Genomic DNA, 18,390 nt, shown 5'->3' with positions numbered 1-18,390 from the left:
TCGTTAAAAATTTAACAAGATAGATCGATAAATGGTATATCACTCTACAAATATAATATATATATCGATCCAATGAGCTGGGGAAAGGGATTTATCTATCCGGTTTTCCGATTACCGTGGGTTAATTAAGATTACGTTTTTTTTTCTCGTTAAAAATGAAAACGGGTCCGTTTTGTGAATCCGGTAACGGGCTTCATCGGGGTGGCTACGATGGACGGTAGATTTTCCATCTCCTAAATTTGTCCATCATAGTCACCCCGATTTTAAATCTATGGAAAATCTGCAGGTGAGTGCACATATACCCCGATTTTAAATCTATAGACACCTGTCCCCGGTAGTGTAATGGTTTCGTGTAATTGATCATTAAAACGTAGAGTGGTCTTGTACATCTCGATGGCGCATATGGCGAATGAGTGGTAGGTGTCAGCACAGAGCGATGTGGTTTTGACATTTTTACCCTTCAGCGCTTGAAGGTGTAATGATCACCACGCCGCTTCTTGTGTTGTTTCCACAGTGCATCCACTCAGATAGCTAAAGGCCCACAACAAGTGTTGTTTTTTTATGCCCCATCGATGCCATCACCTAAGGGCATCCACAATGTACTTCAAAACCAGTCCATAGCCAATAAAATAATACATTCAGCTATCTAACCACATTGTGGAAGTAGTCCATAGGAGAGAAATAACAAAAGTCATCCATAAGCATATGGGCTACCCATATAGAATAAAATATGTCATTTGTCTCTATTTCCTCTCTCCTCCTCATGCTACTTAGGGCATCACCAATGTATATGGCAAAGTGATCCATATAGATGGGACCCACATAAATAGTTTATCTCTATAGCAATGTCCACAATGTATATAGATACAAGGTATCATTAGGAGAAGAGAGAGAAGTAGAGATAGATAATATAATTTATTTCATATGGGTAGTCCATATGCATATGGGTATCTTTTGCTATTTTTTCTATATGGACTAGTTGCACAATGGTAATAGGTGGCTGAATGGAATATTTTATTGCTTATGGACTAATTTTACACCACATTGTGGATGCCCTTACTAACCATATACATTGTGAATGTTGCAATAGTTAAAATCCACAAATATGGGTCCCATCTATATAGACTACTTTAGCTATATACATTGGTGTTGCCCTAACATTACTATAACTCAGCAATGCGCGCCTGACGCCATGCATCGTGTCAGCCATATATGCGAATTTTTTTCAGAGAACATGGATCCGTCTCACTCGGATGGATGGGTCACAATGGCTCCTGCTGATGTATCTGCACACAGGATACATCACTCCATTGACAAGATAGATCAATGCTCCCTCCATCCCAAAATATAAAGCTCAACCACTCATAACACAAAACCAAGAAAACATTTAATCACCTTTTTGGTTGGATCACCTTGATGCATGCAAGCAATATGATTGGAAGGTTTGATGGTATAGGATTTAAAACAAATCAATTCTATTAGACCAAGAGGTGCTAATTAATGTATGTATACATGCACGCCTTATATTATGAGTCATAAGAGAAGTGGTTGTACCTTATATTTCATACTCCCTCAAATGGGATAGGATATCTCATCCTAGATTAGTTTTTTTTTACGAAGGAAGTATACTAATTTAAGTTTTCTGTGTTATTTTTGTTACAATTATACAAGTTAAATTTTAAATTGGATGTTTGTGAAGTGATATATTACATAAAATTATTCATCTATCACATGTGCTTTTTTTGCTCAGAGCCAGCGGAAAATAGACTACTGCTTGATGACAAATCTGTGAGCTAGATCGTTCACGATACCATCAATGTCATCGCTGTTACCTGGCTGCCCACTCAAGCGCATCTGGAAAAGGTTGCACGTGAAAGTCAATTCTTGATGACAGTACTTTTAGTGCAGCAACTTACTACCTCCGTCCTAAAATATAATTATTTTTAGAAAATACAGATTTACACTCGGGTTCACATGTACCTACAATCTACACCGTTGATGTGTTCCAAGATTCATGCTGCAAAATGCACCTAACCTTAACCAAATAAATATAGGGAGGAAAATATTAGGATTAGGTTGGTTCACAATATGTATAACATGTATGTTGCATCTTTTACCAAATAATTTTTTTCAATAACAATCATATATGATATTTATATATATAGTGCATTGTATTTCTCTAACCCTTATTTTGTTTATAACATGATATTTAGTCAAAATGAGAAAACAATATATCTACAATATCACCAAATTGTCATCTTGCAAAAATGATACTTCCAAAATAATATATATATCCTACCATCAAAAACTACAAAAACAACGTAATTTATATAAACAAGGTAAACTACATAAACAAGTTTTACATACAAGAAATACAAAAATTACATAAACAAGGTATTTTACACTTGTAAAAAATATAGTATAACGTAAACATCATGTATGTTACATTTTGTTAGCACCTAATATACTTGTCTTAAGATTCGTGCAAGCTACATATAGGGTGTAGATTGTGGGTACATGTGAACTCGCATGCAAAAAATCCAACTCCTACGGAGGTAGTACCTCCCAATTTATTATACTCCATCCATCCCAAAATATAAGTAACAACTACTCATAACATAAAGAACAAGAAAAAAATTAATCACCTTATTAATTAAATTACATCCATACATGTAAGCAATGTAATTGGGAGACTTAATGGTACATGAATTAAAATAAACCAAATTTAAAGAACCAAGAGATGATAATTAATGTATACATGTATACACGCCTTATATTATAATATAAGACATAGAGAAAAACTGATTGTGACTTATATTTGGATAGATGGAGTATCATCCTTGCTTTTCCTGGAATTGAGCTTAAAAGCCTGCTACACTTTAAGAACAAAAAAAAAGTAATAAGGGATCAAAAAAATTTTCCTAACACCACCCTACATCTTGATAGACCGTGCAGACATATTTATGCAGAAGTACGTTGTCGTGTACTGCCTAGTAAATAAACACATCTTATCCACTACCATGTCAGTCCCAAAATACTTGTCATTTTGAGTTTTTGTTTGTAATCATTCGTTTTATTTAAAAAAAATTATAAAATTATTATTTATTTTGTTTGTGATTTGTTTTGTTATCAAAAGTACTTTAAGTATAACTTATCTTTTTTTATATTTATACTAATTTTTTAAATAAAACGAATGCTAAAACATTGCAAAGAAAAAATCACATTGACAACTAAACTGTGGGATGGAGGATACGTGCTGCTGGCTTCCTACAGACGCACTTAAAAGTGCCATATGCTGTCTTGGTGTCCCACTGACTCTCAGAGAATCGGCCATTGAAGAGGAATAGCTCCTATCTATTGCCGCCTGTACTAATATGAATGGCGCTTGCTCCCGCAGCACCAAGGGCAAAACCGGAATTCTCGCTCTCGGTACCTGTGTAGCAATACGTACAAGGTACTACCTATGTTACCCCGATACGGGGATACGGACACGGATACACGACACGGCGACACGGGGATACGACATTTTCCAAAAATTGATGATACGGGGATACGCTAATATATATATAAAAAAATTAAAAATACAGAAAAGTAGTAAATTGAACAGGGCAAAAATAGATTGTGAATAAGTGCTAGACCACAAATAGTGCATAGACCACAAATTAATAGTTCAACGGTACATCCAAACTCGCAATGACCATAGAAGTTCACATCCAGCCCACAGGGCACGGGCACACAACTAGTTTATAAATAACAAGTTCACAGCCACAAATAGAATAATTAGGATAGACCGATAGACTTGTTCAGGACTCTAAGTTCAATTCAATAATAACTAGATAGGTAGATCAATTTAATTGCTGCTTGTATCAATCATGGTAACTGAAGTGGCTGAAGGTCCAGCATCAGCAGACAGATCCAATGCACCAAGATCTTCTAGCACCCTCTCAAGGTCAGGCTCATCAAGTGAAAGAGCAGCTTCTTGAAGAAAATCAGCACCACCCTCGAACATCTCAAAGCTGTCTCCTCCAACATCCCACATTCTTGATGGACCAGTATAGTACTCTTCAGATTTCCTGGAAAGAAGACGCAAATTCTGGTGCACAAACACCAAATCTTCAGCACGTCCAGGGTTTAGCCTACAATAAAGCAATTGTAGTCACTGATCAGTTCCATGCATTTCAAACATACAAGAAATTTACTAAGTAAGAGAAGGAACAGAACTTGTTTCTCATTGAATTATGGATCAAACCATAGGTGCTCCAATTTCTTTCAGCACAAGATGATGATGTTGGTTGTCCAAGTAATTTTAGCGCCAACTTTTTTAACTCAAGGGCAGAGTTACCATAAATTCCCCACCATTGCTTTGCATCCAAATGAGCTCTATCCTCGATTGAGTCAAAGGAATTAAACCCATTTCCAAACAGCGAGAAATCTGCAAACTGCTGCTTGATCTTCCTTAATTCATCACCAGCAAAATACCTTCTGAAGCATTTGTTTCTCATTTCTGAAATTTCTGCATCCATGTGAGGAGCTTCACGGGTTGGAACCTCAGCCAACCAGCTTTCGCAGTAGTACCTACATTTTATAAAAACAATTAATAGGCTAACAACGACTACAAATTATGGAAACAAACATTTAAAAGTAGAAGCAGAACATTACTTGGGGTTCAGTGAGTGTGCCAAGCAATGCAAGGGGGTATTACTTTTTGCCCATCGAGAGTACAAGATCTCTTGCACATGAAAGAAAAAGGAGGAATGCTCATCTAGTTCTTTCCCTTCATGACGATAAACTATTTTTTTCACCTTATCTATCATTGAATCCCACATCTCATAAACCAAATGGAGGCAAGGTTTGTCGGTGTCAGCTGCATGAATCATGGAATAGATAGGATCAGTGAAATCTAGGATATACTGCACCTTATCCCACCACACATCATTTAGAACCTTCTCTTTGACTTGCTGTGCTTGAACTTGATTGTCTTCCCTATAAGAATTCCATTTTTCACTCACTACCATCAAGATTAGAGATTCTTTGATAGCACGGAACCTCTTTGACATTACAATGGTAGAAGCAAATCTTGTATCAGCAATGGCAAGAAATTTTAGCTTACTGAACTCATTGAACATGGAGAGCCTCATTGAGTGGTTCATGATGAAGTTTTTTATGAAAGAAGCATCTGCTGCTACCTCAGTGATCCACTGAAATTCTTCATAAGCATCCCCACTTGAACTCTTGGCTGCACATATGTTCTTCAAGGCCAGGTTCAAGGTATGGACAACACACGGCGTCCAAAAAATGTGGCTGTACCTCTGTTCAACTATCAACCCAGCAGCCCTGCAATTAGCTGCATTGTCAGTGATAACCTGTACCACATTCTTTGGTCCAACATCCTCAATGACTGCAATCATCTTCTCAGCAATATATTCCTTCCTCTTAATTTCTCCTTCAGTGTTGATTGCTCTTAAAAACATTGGCCCATCTTCTGTCACTGCTAGAAAATTCAAGAGTGGACGCCTTTGAGCATCAGACCACTCATCGGACACAATGCTCACACCTTTTACAGGCCATGTCGACTTAAGGGGATTTAACAACCACTCAACATGTGTCTTCTCTTGAACAAGAAGAGTAGTTCGTAGCTTGTTGTAACTTGGAGGGGAATAGCCCCCAAGCGCATTGTTGCAAGCAAACATAAAAGCCTTCCTGAAATATGGGTTTCTTGCAACATTGAAAGGAATGCCTACAGACCAAACCAAATGTCCAAATATTAGTCACATTTGTAACACAAATATGAGAATGTATGAGTTAATAAAACGTACTAAACTCTAGTCTAACCTGCTGTGTAGAACATTCTCGCAATCAAAGCATCAAGGTTGGAACGAGTATCTGAATTGAAGCTAGACTCAATAGCTGAAACAGCCCTTCTCTTCCCCCTACTCGCGCCCTCTGCTGGCAGTGGGATGTCCTTAGGCAAGTTCCTTTCAGCAACTGCTACAGCTCTAGCCATTTCATCGTGAAGTTGACTAAGAACATCGATTGTTACCTTTGGACAGGGAGCTACACCATTAGATCCCACCTTCAAGAGATGTGCTTTAACTCTTGAGTAGCTCCCATGCATAATATTACCACAAAGCCTGCATCTAAACCTTACATTCCCTCCCTGGCCTTTACCTGTTTTCTCCATTAACTCAACATACCTCCACAATGGCTTGTTTTCATTGTCATTGGGAGGAATCACACGGCAAGCATTCAAGAGGTTGCTTGCCCTTGCTGGACCACTAGTTCCTCTTGATAAATCAGTAGCAGAATTAGGAGCCGGACTACCACTAGGATGGCTAGATGCACTAGCACTAGCACTTGAGCTTCCAGTTCGATAATCCATGGGATCTAACAAAAAAAAGATAGTACTTATACTAAGAAAAGATGAAGGGCATTGCATTCTTGCAGATCCACTAAAACTCTAAAAGAAATAAGAAGAGCATTGCAGAATTGCTCTGCTGCAGTGCATAGAATGCTAAAAGAGGGGATTTATTATTCACCTCAACAAGGGAACGAACAGGAAAACAGATCGGCGACGACAGTGTTGTGCCGACGTCACAGTAGGAGGCGGCGAGGCGCAGCCCAGTGCGCGGCGCCGGCGTAGCTCGGCGGCGGCGACGGTTGACGAGGCAGCCCGGCAGCAGCGACGGCACTGGAGCGCGTGAGGGGCGTTGGTGGTGACAGTGTTGGGCCAGCGTCGGAGGTGGAGAGCAGCGTGGCGGCGCCGGTGCAGCCCGTCGGCGGCAATGGCTGATGGGGCGGCGGCGGCGCTGGAGCGTTGGGGAAGAGAGGCGAGAGTGAGAGTTGAGAGGCGACGCAGGCTGGGTGGATATGCTCCCCACGCGCGCGCGGGTTTTGGTACCGGCGGAATATTAGGGTTAAACGTATCGGGACCGTATCAGAACGTATCGGAAACGTATCAGGAATTATTTTATTTATTTTAAAATCAAGATAAATACCGATACGTCCCGGACATGTATCCGGCCGTGTCCGATACGTGTCCGTATCCGATCGCGTGTCGGACACAGACACGCGCCTGCTTTGCCGTATCAGTGCTTCATAGGGTACTACATGCTCTATGTTTAACACTGCCTGCCGTAGTACTAACAAGCCATCCACCATCATTCTTGTGACCCCTACATCACGAATCTCCGAGCATCTGGACGGCAAGGATAGTGGGTACATTTGTACCCGAGCTCAAATCTCTGTGTGTGTGTATATATATATATATATTTGTAGGGGTGATATACTGATATATCACATATAGATATATCTTGTTCTTTTTTGTTTCCAAATTTGTTGATAACATTTTAAATGCTATGCAAAACAATGGTATATCCTCTCGAGAGACAAATAGACTTCCTCCCCATATACACAAGGAATCAAGACATGAATTGTCGAAACTTTTTCTCCTTTTTGAGGCTATAATAAAGTTATAACCCACTAACTCCTAAAGTTTATAATGCAAAGATGCCACATCATTAGCCACTAACAATCATTATATTTAAACATCATGCAAACATGCTATATCTATTAACTTATTAAAGGAATAGAAAAAAGGAGCCTCCACGTTCGCTCTTATGGTCTAGAAATTCTTATATTAATCGGAGAAAAGAAAAACAGAGTCCATATAGAAATAAAATTTAGAAATAGTTGAAATTCGGAATTAAAAAATGACGAATATTAGAAGAGGAGACTATAGTCCATATATAAATACAATTTAGAAATAACCGAAATTCGGAATTAAAAAATAAACATTATCAGAAGAAGAGTATAGAGTCCATATAGAAATACAATTAAGAAATAATAGAAAATTGGAATTAAAAATAAGGAATATTAGAAGTAGAGTATAGAGTATATATATAAATTTAAAACTAAGTAAAATTAGGAATAAACATAATAAAATTAAAAGTAGAGTTTAGAGTCCATATAAAAATACAATTTACAAATTACTAAAATTTGAAATTAAAAAAAACATGGGAAGAAGAGTCTTAATACAATATAGGAATTCAATTTAGAAGTAACTGAAATTCGAAATTAAAAATAAAAGAATATTGAAAGATGAGTTTAGAGTCCACATAGAAATACAATTAGAAATAATAAAATTTCAGAATTAAAAATAAATAATATTAGAAAAAGAGCCTAGAGTCTATATAGAAATACAATTTATAGTTAACGAAAATTCGGAATTAAAAAAATAAGAAATATTGAAAGACGAGATTAGAGTCCATATAGGAATATAATTTAGAAATAACGGAAATTTGATATTAAAAATAATTAATAACTAACACATATATAAAATATAATATGAATTACACATTAGTAGTTTCATAAAGTTAGTACAAAATTTAAAATTATGTTGTTATTTTAATATATTTTAATAATAAATTGTGAAAACATATATGCTATTATATGAGAGAAAATATAATGATGCTAGCCGCGCAATCTGCGCGGGCCACCATGCTAGTTATCTATAATTTTATAATTGATTATACTATAAAGTTATAACCCATTAACTCCTAAAGCTTAACATGCAAAGATATCACATCATCATCCACTAATAATCATTACATTTAAACATCATGCAAACATACTATATTATCTATAACTTTATAATTTATTATACTATAAAGTTATAACACATTAACTCCTAACGCTTAACATGCAAAGATACCACATCATCATCCACTAACAATTATTATATTTAAACATCATGTAAACATGCTATATTATCTATAATTTTATAGTTTATTAAATTTTTAGAGCTCTTGAAATGCAAGCATGTTAAATCATCATCCCACAAAATCTACAAAATATTTCAATATATATCTCCCTTATTTTTTTATAATATTCTATGTACATATATTTCATTCTCACTTAGTTAATGTTATTTCTCTCTTCTCTCATTAAGCTCTACCACATCAATTGTTTTTAGTGCTAAATGTTTAATCTATGGCCCAAATTATCTCTATCATTTTCTTTTCTCATTAAGCCATATCAACTCAATTATTTTTAGTTTTTAGATGATTAATATACGGTCCAAACTATCTCCCTATATTTATTCTCTCGTAAAATCATATCACCTTATTTTTACATTTAAATTATCATTCAATATACTATTTAAATTAAAATTATCATAAACAACGTTAACTTATGTAATCTTATGTTATCTAGCTATGTTACACATTATTTTTATTTATTGTTGTCATATAAAACTCCTGTAGCAACGCACGAGGTTTCACCTAGTTTGTTTAAATATATGCTCCCATCATTGTAAAATGTAAAGAATTTTGGTCGAATATGATACATAATAGTAATATGAATCTGATCTAAAATATAAGGGATTTTGATCGGACATGATATTTTTTTTTTTAAGGACGGAGGGAGCATTGTTTAGAAGGATAGTCGTCCTTCTGTTCCCTCCCCTCAAGTCTTATGCATGCATGCATGCAGCGCAGAAGCACAACTCCCTTTGTGAAAATCAGAAAAACAAGAGGTTTGTTAACGAAATCCACGCTCTTACAGCGTATTCTGGTCGGACGGGCAAGTTGCAGTACGCAGGTATGAGTAGGGCAAAATCTCTCTCGAAGGCAAATACTACATATATAGCTGAAGCCTTCTTCGAGTTTCCTTCATAAGGATTTACAGAGATGCTCTTGTTCTACACATCACATTTGCGTCCCGCACTAAGAGCATCTCTAATAGAGACCCTAGACTCAGTCCTAATTAATTTTCGAGGGTTAAAATATAAAAACTAGATTCAACACCGACCCTAGTACCCTACTAAAGCTCCCAAAGTGAGAAGACCCCCCGATCCTCCTCCTAAGCCCCCAGTCCTAGGGCTCCGAGTACGGCCCCCATCGACTTATTTTTCTAGCGTGAACCAAAATTTCACTTCACGTGATCTAGTCTCACCCGCACGGCACTATGACCTGGATCTCCTCCGGCAATCGCCGTTGACTCCCCCCACCCACCTCCGCCAAGATCGCCCCAAAAAGGTGCGGTTTTTCCTACCTTTGTTGCAGTCGTCTACAGGGCCTCAGCTTGCACGCCTGGCCTCCGCCTGCATGCTGGTCGTTCACACGCTTGGCCATCGTCCACCTGGCTACACGCCGCCCGCCCGCCCACACGCTGGTCGCTGGTCGTTCTTATATAAATTTCGAACGCACAAACTGCACAAAGATTTTGCATAAAATAGTTTATTGAGGAAACTCTATTTATCCCTTAAGGGGATGTCCCTTCGTTTTTACACGTTGCTTAAAAAGTTATAAAAAATTAGTAGGATCAATATGTGATATGTCACTCCACAAACATGTATGTTCAAATTTAACTTATACAATTAGGAAAAAATTCATAGAAACGCGTAATTCGTGGTTAAATTTATTATTTTTATTTTGAGTTGTACAAGTCGAATTTTAATTTACGTGTTTGTGAAAAGAATATATCTATCTTAGAATGTTTTTATTTTTTATGACATTTTAAACGTCATGCACAGTATGAGAGGATGCCCCCTCGAGGGGGGAAATAATTTACTTCCAGTTCATTGCTCAATTTCATCGGCAAGCAATCTCACTTTCAAAGAATGACAGTCACAAAAATATTGCTACTAGTATCAACCGCAATTACTGAGCAGCTGACAATACATACAGTTAATTAATCACAAAATACTACAAATAGAAGCATAAATATGCGGGGGTTAATATAACTAATTAACTTGTGGGATTAATTAATTGCTTTTCTATGGGTTGGGAACCTATCCTCTAAGCACGAAAAACGGAACAATCCATTAGCACGTGATTAATTAAATATTAGCTAATTTTTTTAAAAAAAATGGATCAATGTGATTTTTTTAAAGAACTCTCGTATAGAAACTTTTTAAAAAAATGCACCATTTAGCAGTTTGAAAAACGTGCACGCGGAACACGAGAGAGATGAGTTGGGAAGACTGAACAAAGAACACAGCCCTAGTGATATTTGTGATCGATCACAATGGCACGTAGAACACCTCCCAGCGCAGTATGAGTATGACGACGGCCGGAGTGCAGGCTCCGATGGCGATGACCAGGTACGCCAGCCACCGCTCCGTGGGGAGGACGGTGAGGTAGACGGAGGTCATGAGGGAGACGATCATGGCGAGGCAGGCGACGACGGTGAGGCGGTGCCCCCAGGTGAGCTGGTCGAGCTTGAACTTGACGGGGTCCCTCCACGCCCAGATGAAGCAGAAGACGACGACGATGGCGCTGCACATGGCGACGGTGTTGGACACCACGAAGATCTTGAACGGCGCCCTGTCGGCGTGGATGGCGAGCCCCGTGTTCTGGTTGTAGCCGCCGGGCATGGTGAATGTGGCGGCGAAGGTGACGGTGGCGATGAGGGTGGCCACGAGGGTGTAGGTGCCGACGCTGAGCTCGAAGTACTCGTCGTTGCTGCCGGAGCCCGGCCGCCGGCTGCGCAGCGACTGGTACGTCGCCACCGGCGGCAGCTGCTGGTTCTTGCACCGCCGCGACTCGTACTTCTTGAGCTTCTCCCAGAGGTAGACGACGTAGGCGTCCATCTCGCCGCCGGCGACGCGCTCCTCCACGAGGCTGCGCGCCGAGTGGCCGTCGCGGTTGAGGAGGCAGGGGTCGACGCGGGGGTCCCTGAGCAGCATCAGCGCCGACTTGATGCGGGCCATCTTCGCGGCGAGGTGGAGCGGCGTGTCGCCGGAGTTGTCGCCGCGGTTCACCACCTCGGCGGGGCGGACGCGGCCGAGGAGGCACCGGAGCGCGTCCACCTTGCCGCTCGACACCGCGACGTGCACGGCGTTCCGGCCCTCCCGGTCCAGCATCTCCGCCGCGTCGGGGCTGTGCCGGAGCAGCTCCGCCGCCGCCGCCGTCGAGCCGTAGTAGGCGGCGACGTGGAGCGCCGACTGCTGCCGCTCGTTGCGGCGGTGGGCGAGGTCGGGCCTGTGGTCGAGCAGCATCCGCACCATGCGCTTGTCGTTCTTCTGCGCCGCGAAGTGCAGCGCCGTGTTGCCGACGGCGTCCGTCAGGTCGATCAGCCCCGGCGCCGTCTTCATCAGCAATATCTCCACCACCCCTGCTCCACACACAAACACACTCAGATCTCTTCAAATTTGATTCGAATTCCCCAAAATCTATTCACTTTTTTTTTTTTGAAAAGTATCCATATACCCCTCTAAACTAACGATGGAAGACGGTGATCTAACACTTTAAAACTGGACTTTCAGTCCCAAACTTTGTAATATCATTCGTTATTACCGTTAAGATAGTTTTGAAAATCGCAAGCTTAAACAACTATTCCCACTTTCTCATAATGTAGCAACTAGCAAATCTAGAATAGAATGAGACATTTCATATAACGAATCTGGACAGGACTCCTGAGCGATCCTAGGTTCATTAGACTATGAAACATATTATCCAGTCCTAGATTGCTAATATTATAGGATGGAGGGAGTATGTAGTTTTTAATAATTAATAAAACATATTTACATATCATCAATCAATCATCGGTTATTAAATTTATACTTATATAATGACGTCATGCTACCTGTACTCCTCATGTGTAAGAGCGTAAGCATGGTAAGAAAGCAAAGTTTAAGTCAGGGTTTGAACATATAAATGTTATACATCACGTGGTTAAACTCATCCAACAAGAATTAAACACTCGGATGGACGTCAAAAATATTTTAAATTTGACTGTGAATATACGTATACTAGTTAAAGTTTAATTTATTATTTTTGTTACAACTTGTAAATGTCGAATTTGAACTTGTATGTTTGTGAAATGATTACATATTAACCTATCTTGTATTTTTTTTCGAATTTTTTCATAATCATTTAGGTGGCATGCAATAAATGGGTGGACGTCAACCCAAGAAATTAGAATCCATCCTCACAGCTATACGAACGATATTGTAAAATTCAGGGGTTTGATGTGGCCAAAAAAAATATTGAGTACTGGAATTCATCAAAAACTCTTTGAATTTGTTTGTCAAAATCTCATACGGGTGTGGCCGCCGAGGACGGCCTGGTGGAGGGCGGTGCCGCTGACGTTGTCGGCGGTGACGAACTTCTCGGGGACCCATGGCTGGTCGAGGATCTTGTCGACCACGTCGGCGAGGCCCTCGCGGGCGGCGATGTGCAGCGGCGTCTGCATGTCCACGTTGGGTGTGTGCCCGCAGTTGGGCTCCGCCGCCAGCAGCCGCAGCGCCACCGCGCTCCGCCGCTGCTTCACCGCCTCGTGCAGCGGCGTGTTGCGCGTCTTGTTCATCATCATCAGAGGCTCTTCCTACATACATACATGGACGCACATGCATTATGTATTAATACTTCCTCCGTTTCACAATGTAAGTTATTCTAACATTTCATACATTCATACATATTGATGTTAATAAATCTAGATAGATACATATGTCTAGATTCATTAACATCAGCTAGGAAGGTAGCCCGCGCATTCGCGCGGGCATGTATTATAGTTTGTGTTTCAAACGCTATAACGACATGATATGAACCCGAGAATATTTGTGGAATATAAATCGGAAAGAAAATTCACACATATGCACAAGCATCTTATTTGTTATTAAAAAAATAATGCTAAAAGGAATCATATATAGAGAGAGACACACACTGTAAGAGAATTTAGATTACCCTACAATAAGAAAAAAAAGAAATATATTTACCATAAAATAGACGGTAAATTTTAATATACTTCTAACATGATAAACGTGATAAGAATGTCTCTTAGATCTAAATAAAAATACCTTTGTCCTGGTCATATATAAACTTGTCGTTTGTCATCACTACTTACTATCATTGTTTTAAGAGTTAGGTCAACTTTTAATAAATGAAACTGTATTAGTACCACTAAAACAAATAATACATTATTAATACACTAAAAAATTCATCTACCTCATAACCCGGTGTTCATCACTTATTTTCGCATCTATATATAAATAGTCTAAATATATCATATCTACCGAATAATACGATAATTCTGTTTAAAATAAACATGAATGCCTCTCTAATGGATGAAGTCGACTGTATCTGTGAACGAAGGCTTTTGTATGTAATGCCTTGAAACATATAGGTTCCGCATCGATGTAGCCATACCCCTAAAAACCATCCTAGAGTATAATTTTAACACTTAGTTTACTATCGGTACACTCACAAATGATTATATGGTAAGTATGTCACTTTAGTTACACTGCCTATGGTGGCCTTTCACGAACACCACCTTAACTCAACCATGTGCATTCCCATACAATATTTATGATGGCATAGCAAGTACTGCACCTTGCATTCAAGGACAGAGGGACAGAAAGGAGGAGGTGATGAAAATGCATTTTTTCATATGAAGTTAGTAATAAGTACTTCTCAAATTTTAATGGAATACATACAATATTATGTATTTCAAATGAGTGGGGTTAATCATTTGACACTACTTAATAAAAACTATAGCTAAAGAGACATACCACCATGAGAATATGCAAAACACCATATCATTATTTATATTTTGATAAAGATTTATACTTTAGCGCCAAATTTGTTTCCACCATATGTTGTAAGCAACCATACGAGACTCATTTACTAATACTAAGAATACGAGACTCATTTACTAATACTAAGAATGTACTTATTTTCACAAACTTATTTACATTAAATAATTCGCTAGAGTGCACTTACAGTTGGGTTTAGTGGTGTATAACATTTGTTCATCAATTATACCCGGTATATTAGAATCTCTATCAACTATAAAAAATATAACATAAGTAGTTTTATGCGCATTTTATTGGATTATTCATGTTTTTCCAATACTACTTGGCAAAGAAAATACATAATTCTTGTGATGAATTAAGGGTTGTATTGTAGCAAATTAAGTATCTATCATGTATGCTTCTCACTCCTCAAAGAGCAATAAAAAAGTTTTGAAAAATTTCAGATACTTTTAGAATCTCAATCTCACCCAAAATAAACTTAAAAAGATCCACTTAAAAATCACATCTAAATTATGTTGTTTTATTATCACTGGCTAAAATTTAATTTAATGTTTCTCATCAATCTATTAATTATGCTTCTCACAGCTCAAATAAGAAAAGTTTTGGAAAAATTCCAAATGCTTTGAGAATCTCAATCTCTCCAAAATTAAATAAACCTAAATAGATGTACTTAAAAAAATGCTAGGTTTTGTTATTTTAATTATTACATATGTAGATTCAAGTTAACGCTTTATATTTGTGATATTTGACACCATAAAATATGATATGAAATTATTTGAAACATTTATTATCACATTTGCTATTACATGCTGGTGTCATTTGTCGTGATATATTTATCACTACAATAAGTTTATGATTAAGTTTAACTGTGTAGTATTATTTTAATAAAATCGTAGATTAAAGGCTGTTGACAACAAATCAGTGCTGGCACTGATGATTTTTCCTTATTAGTATTTCTTTCTGATTCTAGTGCATGTTTTATTTTTTATTTTTTTTGGCTTTAACTGTTTTTTCGATCGTATATGATGCAGGTATTTAAGTTTTGTTTTTTTGGGAGGGAGACGATCGTACGACATAAGCACTTTATGTTTTTTTTCCGGGATAGAGATTAGCGGCATGGGAATTTTAAGAGCTCTAATCTAATGTTTAAAATAACGGTCTACTAATTTAAGTGAAAAATATAAGGTTGGATGCTTTTCTTTTTTTACTCTAAATATTTTGGATTTCTCTAATTTTATTAGAGCGCCACATGACAATGTAGGAGCGTTTGCAGGTATATAATAGACTTTTATTATATAAAAGATTTCAATAATTTCTCTAATTTATTTGAGAGCCACATAGCGATGTAAAAGCGTTTGTACAAAGTTTAATGTACTTTTAGTATATAATAGATTGATTTAGAAGATGGTTTAAAGGAACATTGATTAAATATTTATTATAGATCTTAGTTTAACTAAACATATTGATATTTGTGAAGTAATATATTTTATCTTTATATTGTAGAAAATCATATTTTAAAAAGACCGTTGAGTTTTATGAATGCATATATAAATTCTCTGTCTTTTTTATGTATACATGTGTATTTGTTTTCTTCCAGCGAAGATTAGGAAATTTTATCGTTTTGTTTTCACAATCATGTACGTTTGTATACATACGGGAAGAACAGCAGTAGTATTTGTATCGTACAATATCATACATACGGACAGCGCTAGTATGTTATAAACAATGCAATAGTTATTACTTTTTAATAATAGATCTGATCTAATGGTCTACAATAATGGGTCCACCAATTTAAGTGAAAATCGACGGTGAGATTAAATTGTGTCATGTGGCGACTTAGAAGCGTTTGTAGGAGTGCCACGTGGCGGCTTAAGAGCGTTTGTAGGAAGTTTAATGGACTTTTAGTATATAATAGATAGATATGAATATGGAAAATGTTAAAATGACTTACATTGTGAAACGGATGGAGTATCATTTTTCGTATAAATATTATAGTCTTAAATCTTAATCCAAAATTGTATGGTCAAAATAATACACCTTATATTTCTACGCGGAGGGAGAGTAGAAAAGAATACACTTCCTTCGTCTTAAATTTTAATGCGTCTATAGTTCTGTGAAAAAGGGAATCAACATTTGTAATTTTGCTAACAACTAAACTGAGAAAATATATGTGTTTAGTGTCACAGGTATGGTATTACTAAATTCATTTTTTGAAAGTATTTTCACATCATGTTAATTTTATGGTTGTTAATATTTTGAAGCAGATAAAAGTATATCACAATGAGTGATGTCTTTTAGTGATTACCAACAGGTGATGTCTTTTAGTGATTACCAACAGGTACTAGCACACATTATAATGCTGAATTTGACAACTCTCAATTTCTTACATATGAGATTTATAAAAAGTATCAAATTCTACATTGCAAAAAATGGCAACTCTCTTGTCTCAATTATATACCGGATGGTCGAATTTCTTATATTCAACGAGGGTTCAAAATTCCAAAACGAAATTTCTGAAACTTCGAGTCTATTGGACCCCACACCTAGAAAACTATTTCGCCTAAAATTTTCAGGTTATTTTCATTTTTTTTTGTGAATTTAGAAAATTTTATTTATATTTGACAAATCGTTGTGCAAATTTTAAATAGTGTCGAAACGAAATACCGAAATTCCAGTTGTATCGGTACCCGAGAGAAATAGCCTAACCGAAATAGTATCAAACCCTGCATTCAACCGGTGACTACGACGAATTAAAGCTAGAAGAAAAGAAAACGGACGGATACCTCCGGCCAGCAAGCCCCAGCCATGGTGATGAAGGTGATGAGCATGTCGGCGACGGCCATCTTCCCGGCCCTGGCGGCGAGGTGCAGCGGCGTGTCCCCCTGGTCGTTCCTGGCGACGAGGAGGTCGCCGTGCTCGGCGGCGGCGGCCTCGGCGAACGCGACGCGCCCGAGCCCGGCGGCGATGTGCAGCGCCGTGTTCCCCTGCGGCGTCGTCGAGTTGAGGATCTTGGCGCCCAGCTGCTTCTCCCCCAGCAGCGCCGCCAGGCTCGCCGTGTTCCCCTGCACCGCCGCCTTGTGCAGCCGTGGATCCATATATGCTTCTTATTTCCTCTACCTTCTACCTACCTTAGCTACCTAGCTAGAGCTAGCCTCTGTACAGTACAGTGATCACTCCTCTCTCTGAATGTCTGAATGTCTCGTGTATTCTTCTGTCAGTGTGTGTATGATGAGATCGATCATGGAGGTGATGGTGATGCAGCAATGGCGATGCTGATCGAGTAGTTGTAACTTGTATGTACTCCATGTACTATGTAGGAGTAGTGTGGATGGATTCTTTGCTTGTTTGTGGTGGGCTTGTGCAGTTGTGCCCTACCCTGCCATGGAAGCTAGGTTCATGGTGCTTTACTTGCTAAACCGAATGTGCTAAATGCTCCATTAGAAAATATATATGCAGTCTGATGTGCTCTGTCTCCAGCTCCTGCCACAGCATGCTTTACTGGCCGTCATGCATGTAGCACAAGGAATCAAAGCTTTAAGATGGATGTGGATATATATTACAATGTTTGATTACTCTAATTTCCTCCTGAAATTATAAAGCCATGCGATAGGTTTGGAGGCAGCTTTGCCAACCATATGATCCGCATTGGTGATGACGACAAAATCATTGAAGAATTAATTTTGATTTTTCAACTATCCATATAAAGAGGATACGAGATTGAGAGAGAAGTAAAATGCAATTAACTTAGTAGTAGTTGTTAACTGACTTCAGTTAGAGAGAATCACAACTTTGTCTCAAGGGTCAAGCGTCATGTGGACATGGCAACGACCTCTGCCTCGCTGGCCTTGACGCTTTGT

At 38.3% G+C, this 18,390-nt stretch overlaps 2 protein-coding genes and 1 pseudogene across 2 annotated transcripts; all 3 read right to left on the bottom strand.

The window, feature by feature from the left end:
- Positions 1–3,870: 3,870 nt before the first annotated feature.
- On the bottom strand, positions 3,871–4,502 carry LOC127779315 (uncharacterized; annotated as a pseudogene).
- A 153-nt stretch (positions 4,503–4,655) lies between these two features.
- LOC127779312 (uncharacterized) lies at positions 4,656–6,379 on the bottom strand. Its single transcript, XM_052306039.1, has 2 exons — positions 5,833–6,379; positions 4,656–5,737 (listed from the first exon to the last, which is right to left on the bottom strand). Exons 1-2 carry the CDS (start codon positions 6,377–6,379, stop codon positions 4,656–4,658), a joined length of 1,629 nt encoding a protein of 542 aa, XP_052161999.1.
- A 4,548-nt stretch (positions 6,380–10,927) lies between these two features.
- Positions 10,928–17,799, bottom strand: LOC127780684 (ankyrin repeat-containing protein At5g02620-like). Its single transcript, XM_052307630.1, has 3 exons — positions 17,317–17,799; positions 13,044–13,326; positions 10,928–12,114 (listed from the first exon to the last, which is right to left on the bottom strand). Exons 1-3 carry the CDS (start codon positions 17,626–17,628, stop codon positions 11,021–11,023), a joined length of 1,689 nt encoding a protein of 562 aa, XP_052163590.1. The 5' UTR covers positions 17,629–17,799; the 3' UTR covers positions 10,928–11,020.
- Between the last annotated feature and the right edge of the window lie 591 nt (positions 17,800–18,390).

Source organism: Oryza glaberrima, chromosome 7, assembly GCF_000147395.1.
Source record: "Oryza glaberrima chromosome 7, OglaRS2, whole genome shotgun sequence".
NCBI classification, from domain to species: domain Eukaryota; kingdom Viridiplantae; phylum Streptophyta; class Magnoliopsida; order Poales; family Poaceae; genus Oryza; species Oryza glaberrima.
The sequence above is the reverse complement of the archived record's forward strand: the minus strand, read 5'-3'. Positions and strand labels throughout refer to the sequence as shown.

What these genes read in the sequence shown, in the direction of transcription:
- LOC127779312 (XM_052306039.1), bottom strand. Translation starts at nt 6,379, where the DNA reads ATGGATTATCGAACTGGAAGCTCAAGTGCTAGTGCTAGTGCATCTAGC. An exon ending in GAGAATGTTCTACACAGCAG is followed by an intron (nt 5,738 to 5,832) that starts GTTAGACTAGAG and finishes TTTGGTCTGTAG; the next exon opens with GCATTCCTTTCAATGTTGCA.
- LOC127780684 (XM_052307630.1), bottom strand. Translation starts at nt 17,628, where the DNA reads ATGGATCCACGGCTGCACAAGGCGGCGGTGCAGGGGAACACGGCGAGC. An exon ending in CTGGGGCTTGCTGGCCGGAG is followed by an intron (nt 13,327 to 17,316) that starts GTATCCGTCCGT and finishes GTATGTATGTAG; the next exon opens with GAAGAGCCTCTGATGATGAT. An exon ending in CGTCCTCGGCGGCCACACCC is followed by an intron (nt 12,115 to 13,043) that starts GTATGAGATTTT and finishes TGTGTGGAGCAG; the next exon opens with GGGTGGTGGAGATATTGCTG.